The 8,750-nt window shown below is 44.3% G+C and overlaps 1 protein-coding gene across 1 annotated transcript in view; it reads left to right on the top strand.

Annotated features, from left to right (window-relative positions):
• Nucleotides 1-8,087, top strand: part of SETX (senataxin) — a 28,139-nt gene extending 20,052 nt beyond the window's left edge. Inside the window, exons 19-25 of the mRNA XM_010152982.1 lie at nt 464-571; nt 1,445-1,632; nt 2,005-2,097; nt 2,674-2,838; nt 3,362-3,460; nt 6,218-6,305; nt 7,320-8,087. Coding sequence (XP_010151284.1) covers nt 464-571; nt 1,445-1,632; nt 2,005-2,097; nt 2,674-2,838; nt 3,362-3,460; nt 6,218-6,305; nt 7,320-8,087 — 1,509 coding nt within the window. The remainder of the gene's footprint in view (nt 1-463; nt 572-1,444; nt 1,633-2,004; nt 2,098-2,673; nt 2,839-3,361; nt 3,461-6,217; nt 6,306-7,319) is intronic.
• Nucleotides 8,088-8,750: the final 663 nt, after the last annotated feature.

Raw genomic sequence — 8,750 nt, forward strand, 5'->3', positions numbered from 1 at the left:
TAGATTGCATGTTCCACCTCTGCTTCAGCTACTTGTGATTGTTTGGCTGCTGGTGTAGTGTCGTGTGGGTTGACTGCCCCAGCCCCTCCCCTTACCATTCAACCAGCCTGTTCTGCCACACAGAGCCGTAAGAAGAAAGAGTAACTTTCAGTTGCTGCTTTTTCTGACTTGTTTGGTGCTTTAAGGGCAGGTGGCTTTTACTTAAAAATCATGGCTGAAGCGAGCCTCTTGCTGTGGAGGTTTCCAGATGGTTGGGTTATATTTGTATCTGTTTGGAGAGAGCTCTGCGTATTTAATAATAAAAGAAATACCTAGAGGTTTTTATTAGGGAAAAATTCTTCTCTCTCTGTGCCTTGAAGAGCATTTTTGGGTTATTCTGCCTCTGTCACAGGACAGTGAACACGCTTTCCTCCACTCCTTTGCTAACAACTTCTACTTTTTGTCCTGTTTGCGTATACAAAAGGCAGGGCAGTCCTGTGAGGTTGAAACACTGATTCCTCTGATCCATCGCTGTAATAAACTTATCCTCGTTGGAGATCCCAGACAGCTTCCTCCTACCGTAAAATCAGTAGTAAGTGTTCAAGTTGTATTCTTTCATGCTATATAGTGGATACAGTATAAGAACAGTCTCTATAGGTAAAAGGAAAGAGACGTTTCCATGTCAGGTCATGGTGTGTGTCAGACAACTCTCGTGCCCTGCCGAGGTCAGTCTCTGGTACGTGGAGGCGGTATCAGTGCTGCCTTCCGAGGCGTGAGTGAAGCTAACGCAGGTGTGTGAGTGGCGCCTCTGTTGGCTTTTGGCATAGCTTGAAACTGATTTCGTGCCCTACGAAGAACAGCTACGGCAACACACGCGTCACTGCGACTCCCCGTTGGTCGGTGATGACGCTGCGTTGCGGCAGGCTGTTGCTTCCTGGTGTGAGCTTCAGGCAGTCACACGTTCCCTAAGGAACGGAGGATGAGGGCTGTATGCGGCCTTCCTCACCCTACAGATGTCTCCTATGGATGAACACACAGGAGCACTTTGTGTCCATCCGCAAGGAGGTTTTAAACATCTGATAAAGAAAGGAGGACAAACAGAGTGGTTTCTCCAGAAGCGTAAATTGTCTGGAGACTGTGTGCTTGTTTAATGAGATCCCACCTGGAAGATCGTGCATTTTGTTATTGTTGAGGTTTTTAAAATTTTATGATGTTGTGACTTACAAAGGAAAGTTGTCTTGCCGAAGACTACGCTGGCAAAAATTCAGATATACGCTGGAGATCTCTGCTGAAATAATAAGACTAACATGAATAGAAAATCGGAGTGCAAGTAGATGTCGTTCTGTCAGTGACTTAGAAGTCTGAAAGAAAACACCATGTAGTTTTAAGTCCAAAAGCAAATTCCCGTTATTAATTCCTGTAACCTGACTGCCCTGAAGTCCACATCATGCTTTCCCTCTGGCAGAAAGCTCAGGAATATGGCTACGACCAGTCCCTGATGGCACGTCTGCACAGACACCTGGAAGAGCAAGTGCAGAAGAAGGTGTTTCGAAGCCTGCCGGTTGTGCAGCTGACTCTGCAGTACAGGATGCACCCTGACATCTGCATCTTCCCGTCCAACTATGTTTATGGCAGGACTCTAAAGACAGACAGGTGAGCAGCCCTGCTCCTCTTTCTGATTGGGGAGTATTTCAAAGAAGCCTTTTCCTTCAGGATACTCTTTTGAGTCTAAAAATTCTTGAGTTTGTGGGGAAGGGAAGATCCTTAATGGGAGAAAACTTGGATTCCTTTTGTTGTTAGTGCTGGCTGATAGATAAGTTAACTAGCTTACTTCAAATTAAGCATATTTACAGCTTAGAGTTCATTTTCAGGCCTCAGTATATACAGGTGGCAGTGAAAATTAAGGACCTGTGAGGGAAGGAAAGCTGGAAGTTGCTTGTATATGATAACCACCATGTAAACAAATGGAGTATCAGTTCTTAGAACTTCTGTATTGTTTACTGGTGATAAAAATGTTATTTACAGAGCAACAGAAGAGAACAGATGTTCTTCAGAATGGCCATTCCAGCCCTACCTTATTTTTGATGTAGGAGACGGTCGTGAGGAGCGAGACAATGAGTAAGTCCTGCCTTCTACTTTCTCACGTTTTAGATGTGCTGAGAACTAATTATCTGCAGAATAGTTGTCTTTCCTCTGTTGTTCCCAGTATGCAGGAAGTAGCCAGAACTTTGGTTTCAACTTGATTTGATTTAATTTTACATAAAAGCAGGTGTTAAATGTTTTTTATCTGAAACTGGTTTTAAACCTGGTTTGATTATCTGCTAGATGCCAGTGAATGCCTACAATCTCTGTGTTAACAGTTTCTGATTTCTGTTTATATCAGGGACTTCCCTTTCACAGCTGCATTCTGAGGTAATGCCAGAAGGTGGCAGGCTCACTCCTTGCTTTTCCTGTTGTATAACGAAGGCAAAGCTGTGTAGTCTAAAGGGAATGTGAAGCGCAGCCTTTCGCCGATAACACTTCTCACTGTTGCTAGCCCCTCATCGTCTCTTGCAGAGGTCTTTGAGCCTCTGTGTGAAGGAGGCTGTAAAAGTTCAAGACGGGCTTTAACTCTGTCCCCCTACAAGCTGGGCTGAAGTGTTGAATTTCAAGGGCTGTCAAATGCTTTTCTGTAATGTTTCCATTCTTGTTCAGCTCTTTCAGTAATCCTCAGGAAGTGAAACTGGTGTTGGAATTAATTAGAACAATTAAAGAAAAAAGGAAGGATCTGGGTCTTCGTCACATAGGAATAATTACCCCTTACAGCGCACAGAAAAAGAAAATTCAGGAGCAACTGGACAGAGTGTTTAAGAATAAAAGGTAAAGAGATCTTAAGATTTCAAGTGGGACTTGGCTCTCGCATGTTAGTCCTTTGCCGTTATTTTAAGAGGATAAACAAATAGTTCTTTGTTTATCCTCTTAAAATAATGACAGAGCCTCTCAAACTTCTTTCTGTACTACCAAAATCTGTACTTAGTCATGCCTTTAAAGGGGGTGTGCAAGCCTTTTGCTTAAGATGCACGGACTCTGTGCCATTTCTTGATTGTTACATGCTTTGATTATATTGCTGTTGATATAAACTGCTCTGAATAAAGCTGATTTAATAGAAAACCTAAAATTCCAAACCACGTGGACCTGAACAGCTCGTTAACAATGCTGCTGGCCTCAGGAAAGCACGTTTAGCGTCAGGTCCGTACGCTGAATGTTTTCATATACCGAAGCAAAATTTTACCCTGGGTTATTTTGGCACTTGATCATTAAGGATAGTGTTTAGGCGATTTGCATCAGTGTGTTGCTTGAAAATTCGACTAATTTAACAGCTTCCTAATTCTTCCTTCGACAGCCCAGGAGAAGTGGACACGGTGGATGCATTCCAGGGACGAGAGAAAGACTGCATCATAGTGACGTGCGTCCGGGCACACAGCACTAAAGGGTCGATTGGGTATGTTTCTCTTCAGTGATTTGCAAGTCCCACTTCCAGTAACACTCTAGACACAGTCATTATATTTTTAACATGACCAGTAAGAAAGGGATTAGAGAACAAGTCACTACAGCCAGCAAATTAAAGGGAACCTTAATGCATGAATTAGTGTTACTGGTTTGAGATGTCTGAACAAAAGGGACATGGAAATGCTAAGTCTTGTGTTCTGTGTCCTTGCTGAGGAATTTGCATGGCTGCTGTAGCCTGTCGCTGTTTCCGTTTGGCGTGACTGGTCTTGGGAGCTTGGCTCTGTGTGTTAGTACTGCAGCAATTATTTTTCTTCTAGCTTTGGATATGTACTGTAACTTTCTGAATGCTGCTCTCAAAAAGAAATCAATTTTTTAGGACTGTTGCTGTCTATCAGTACAGAATTCTGTCTGTATAAGTATTGTGAGCTAGTCGTGTTGCTAGGCATGTGCTGCAGACAGGCTGGATCTGTGATTTGTAGATGAGTGTGCTTGTCTCTTGAGTTAGGAGGAGGTTTGCAGAAAGTCTTGCAGATGTCATTTTACATGGGTTTTTCCTATCTGAAACAAAGGGACTTGATACTGGGTGTGCTGTTTACCTCCAGATCGCTTCTGCGGTTGCTGATATGTTTATGTAACTTACCAGGCAGTTTAAGTTCAAAAGCAGTAGTTGAAAATGCCCTCTTACAGTTCATTGGTTTCTCAGTCAAACTATGGGAAGTCTGTTGGCATAAACAAAAATCTTCATTTCCACATGCCAGTTTTCACTCAGCTACTTATGTTCTCTGGTACTAATTTTCTAATTGCTATATAAAGGGCTTTTAATTCATAGAATCACAGTAATGGGCACCTTAAAGCCCCCCCAGTCCCACCCCCTGCCATGGGCAGGGATACCTTCCACCAGACCAGGTTGCTCCAAGCCTCATCCAGCCTGGCCTTGGACACTCCCAGGGATGGGGCATCCACAGCTTCTCTAGGCAACCTGTCCCAGTGCTCCCCACCCTCTGCGGGAAGAATTTCTTCCTGATGTCCAGTCTGAATCTCCCCGCTTCCAGTTTAAACCCATTACCTCTTGTTTTGTCACTCCCTGCCCTTGTCACTGCCTCCCCCAGTTTTCTTATAGCACCTTCCAGTAACTGAAGAGGCTCTAAGGTCTCCCTGGAGCCTTCTCTTCAGGCTGAAGACACCCAACTCTCTCTGCCTGTCCCCATAGCAGAAGTGCTGATCAGTGTTACACTGGGAAGAGAAGGAATCCAAATCCTAAAGTAAACAACAGGGATGCTTTTTGGCGATTTCTTAATCTGGTTGATTGAGTTTGGAAACAGGAGGCAGCTAGAACTTGCCAGTTCTTTTGGCTGACGTGGGACTTAACCTCTGTGTGTTCTTTTGGAAGAAAACTTTCCAGCTTTCTGTGTCGAAGGCTTGTATATTAAAGCTTTGGCAGCTCAGTGTCTGAAGCTGTACATACTGATGACTTGGACATCTCTGTTTCAGGGTCGGGTGTCATTGGCAAGGTGTGATGGGAACGTCTGCATCACCCTTACTTGTAGCTGAGCAAAGTATTTTGGTCTCCAAGGTTGCTAGTCCAGCATTAAATTTACTCAAAGTAACTTGCAAAGGGAGGAGAAAACTCCAAGAAATGACCAAGGGCTTTTTTTCCTGAGAAAATAATCTTGCCATCTTTCAGTTTTTAAAGCTTTTAGGAATATTTAATCGTTTTTCAAGATCCCTTCCCCTGCCCCAAGACCTAGAGAACTATAATACCTGTGCTGCTGGATCCACTCCCCTGATCTCCTTCCTGCCTCTCTCTCTTTTTTCCTGCACTACCCAAATTTTCAGGCGGCTCAGGGGCTTTTGCAGTCCTTGCTGCAGGGATTGTGAATTTGCTAAAGTGCAGGTGTCAGTGCCATGACCACAGGACGGGCCGCTGGTGCTGGCCCTGGGCAAACTGAATTGTACAAGGACTTGACTTTGTATTGCAAACTTGGTTAGAATAAGCTGTGCCTTTTGGGACCTTCTTCAGTAGAGAAGTAATAGATACTAGTTTCATAAACCTTTTCTTGAGTTTTGGTAAATAAGCCCTAACAGAAATCTACGTTTAAGGATACACTAAGCATTTGTTTGTTTAGGCTTCAGTACCTTGGTTTGTGATCCCACAAAAACAGACTAGACAGTTTTTGGAGGGCAAACACTGACTTTCTTCTGCAAGAATATATTTCTCACTCTTGTAGCATGACAAAGCAAAAATCTTCCTTCATGTGCTTCCACTGCAGGTCACCTTTAAAATAAAATATTCATGTCCAGCGTTCAGTATTTTCAGTAGAAAATTTTCCCATTAATCATGCCAAATATTATTAATCTATTTCAGTTCAAGTCAGAAAGAGGCTTAAAGTCTTGATAGGTGAAGTGAGGTTGATGCCTTCTGTGCTTTGAGGAACATTTAAGGAAGCAGCAGTTGGCATTAAGAGGGGATTTGCTCTAAGAAAGGAAGCATCGACGGCAGGAGCTGGAAAGAGCTGGAGTTCCCTGCAAGGAGTCGGAGTGGTGAAAGAAAGAAAACGCAGTTCATGCAGAGCCCTTCCTCTAAGGCAGGGCTGCTCCACTGGGATCTGGGCACGGGTCACGAACTGCCGCCGCCTTTGTAACCGCTTCTGTTACCTTCCTCGCACTGAAATTGAACGTTACCTCGTTTTCTCTTAACACTTAAGCCTTGTGGAGGAGTTTTGGAACTTAGTTTTGCCTTGTCACCTAGGTTTCTGGCAAGTCTTCAGCGCCTGAATGTTACAATTACCCGAGCCAGATTCAGCCTCTTCATCCTTGGAAGACTGAAAACACTCATGGTAGGTACAGTGTTAATCACATGATCTGCTGTGATTGACCCTTTTCGGCCAAGTCAGGGTTGGGGAAGTGAAAACTATCCTCAGGCTGCTCCAGACCCTTTTCTCTGGTGTATTGTTGACCTAGTACAGTCCAGGCCTCTCTGAAGGGTTCTCTTTGAAAGCTTTGCTGGACTGGTCATAAAAGCTTTTAAAAACAGAAGGACCCCCAAAACCAAACCTGTTTTCCTTGCTTCCAAGAAGGAAAGTTAGAAACTGCTCTCACAATATTTTTTTAGTAACTACATCATAACACAGTCCTTTATGGTTCAAGTATGGGGGTTGTGAAAAATCTTCTCTCTACTGGTGAGATAAGATGATGGCAGGGATACTTTCCTGCTTGATCCTTGCCTCTCCCTCCAGCTCTTGCAGTTGTCACTGGACACTTGAGCAAGGAAAAGGACTTGAAAAAACAAGGCCACCCCAAAATGTTCCCCTGATCTTAGGATTGTTGGTTTTGACACTACATTGTGTAGTTGTTTCTGAGGGTACTCCTTGCTTGTATGCTTAGAAGCAGGAGTTTCTGAAACAGGACTACTTACCTGGGGGATACAAAGGCCCCCTGAATGCGTAGGGAGTGCTCTTGAAAAGACATAATGTCTTGAGTACTTGAAGTCCTTTCTCGGCGGGGGAGGTGTTAGCTATACCACTAGAGGGCATTGGAGCCACGTTCCTGGCTCACTCTGAGGGAACTCTTCTGGCCTTCATAACTCTAGAAATTTGTCATTTTCAGTAGTAGCTCACTGATGGCTGAAAGTACCTTCCCTGTGTTATAGCAGAGTGCCCATTGCTGTTTTGCAAGTGAAACATAAGATTCTTCCATTCCAGAAGGAACATAACAGAGTTCCCATGACAGTTGTGTCAGGTACCTTGATTAAAGAGGGGGTGCATCCTCTGACACCTGTCCATTTGTGTTGATTTCTTTCTGATAACTGCTTTCTTTTTTTGGGGGGGTGTGCCTTTTTTGTCTTTTTTAAGGAAAATAAAGACTGGAATGAGTTGATTCAGGATGCTCAGAGAAGAGGTGCCATTATCAAGACATCAGAATCAACCTACAGGAAAGATGCTCTTAGGATTTTGAAGCTCAAGTCATCACTACAGCCCCCACCCAAAGCAGGGACAACGAAATCTCTGGTGCAGGCTAGCTCTTCCTGTAGCAGGAAGGGTGAGCTGGCAAATCCCAGTGAGGCCAGCAGCCCTGCTGCTGGGGCTGGCCATGCAGCACCCAGAGGAAGCAGAGGCCCCCAGCATCCACGGGGTGCTCAGGCTGCCGACTCCAGGAGAGGCAGTGCTTCCGCACCCGTCGAGGCGGCGGCTGCTGATCGAGAGAAACCCCGGGACCCGAGGCTGGCAAGCATGGCTAGTAGAACTGAAACAAAAGAGAAGGAGCAGGCCTCCACAGACAGCACTCGCTCAGCCTGGAGCAGTCCAGGATCAACATCACAGCAAGGCCTCAACGTGTCCTCAGCTGCCAGCGATCCGACTGCCAAAACAGAGGCTCCTAAGAAGCCCCAGCACACGGTGGGACAATGCGACGCGCCATCCACGTCGCCTCACGCAGCTCGGCACAAGGATGACGGGAAAGCTGCTGTACCGAGGAGCAGCTCAGAAGCCCACAGTGAAGGAGGTCAGAGTGCTAGCAGTAGGTGGAACAAAGACCATCGTGCTTTAGTGAGGAAAACATCAGAGGAATCATCAGAAAAGAGGGAATCAAACAGTGCCAAGCGAAGGAAGACCTCTTACTGACTTCAGTATTGGCTCATTACTGAAAATCTATTCCCAGATTTCTGTCTAGCAGAGACTGTATTTTAATTATTTAGTGCACCTGAAACTCCCTTATACTGATACTACTACTGTCGGAATATCCATCCTTTTCCCATCCTGTCCCTAACTGTGAAGGGGACCTTATACTGACAGCGGATAACTTTGAGCTTTTGAAAAGGAACGTTGGGTAGCTGCATTGCTTGGAAGAGCAGTGAATTTTGTCATCTAGGAAGTTAAAATTGTAAATGTTTATCGATGTATATTTGTACAGTATACAACATTATTTTAAGATTTAATTTGGCAAATATACAGCTTCTTGTTTCCCTGTGCAAATGCTGATTTCTTGGTGATGTAATTTTTTTATCAAGAACCAGAGCAAAAAAAACCCAGAACCAAACAGAAACCCCCAAAACCCAAAAAACAGCTGGACTTCTTTTTCCCTTTGCTCTAGTAAGTCTAATTTATTTGATAGCAGAGTGAATGTTGAAAATGTGGTAGTAGGGATTTTTCCTCCTGCTCCACTTGTGCCTCAGGAAAGACTGAAGGTAGATGTACGTTGGTTGAATGAGAGAATTCTACTTGTTTTGTGTATTTTATTACCTGCTTTTATAGGAACAGAAGAGCTTTTGTTTACACAAACGTGCC

Source organism: Eurypyga helias, unplaced genomic scaffold, assembly GCF_000690775.1.
Source record: "Eurypyga helias isolate BGI_N326 unplaced genomic scaffold, ASM69077v1 scaffold4086, whole genome shotgun sequence".
Taxonomy (NCBI): Eukaryota; Metazoa; Chordata; class Aves; order Eurypygiformes; family Eurypygidae; genus Eurypyga; species Eurypyga helias.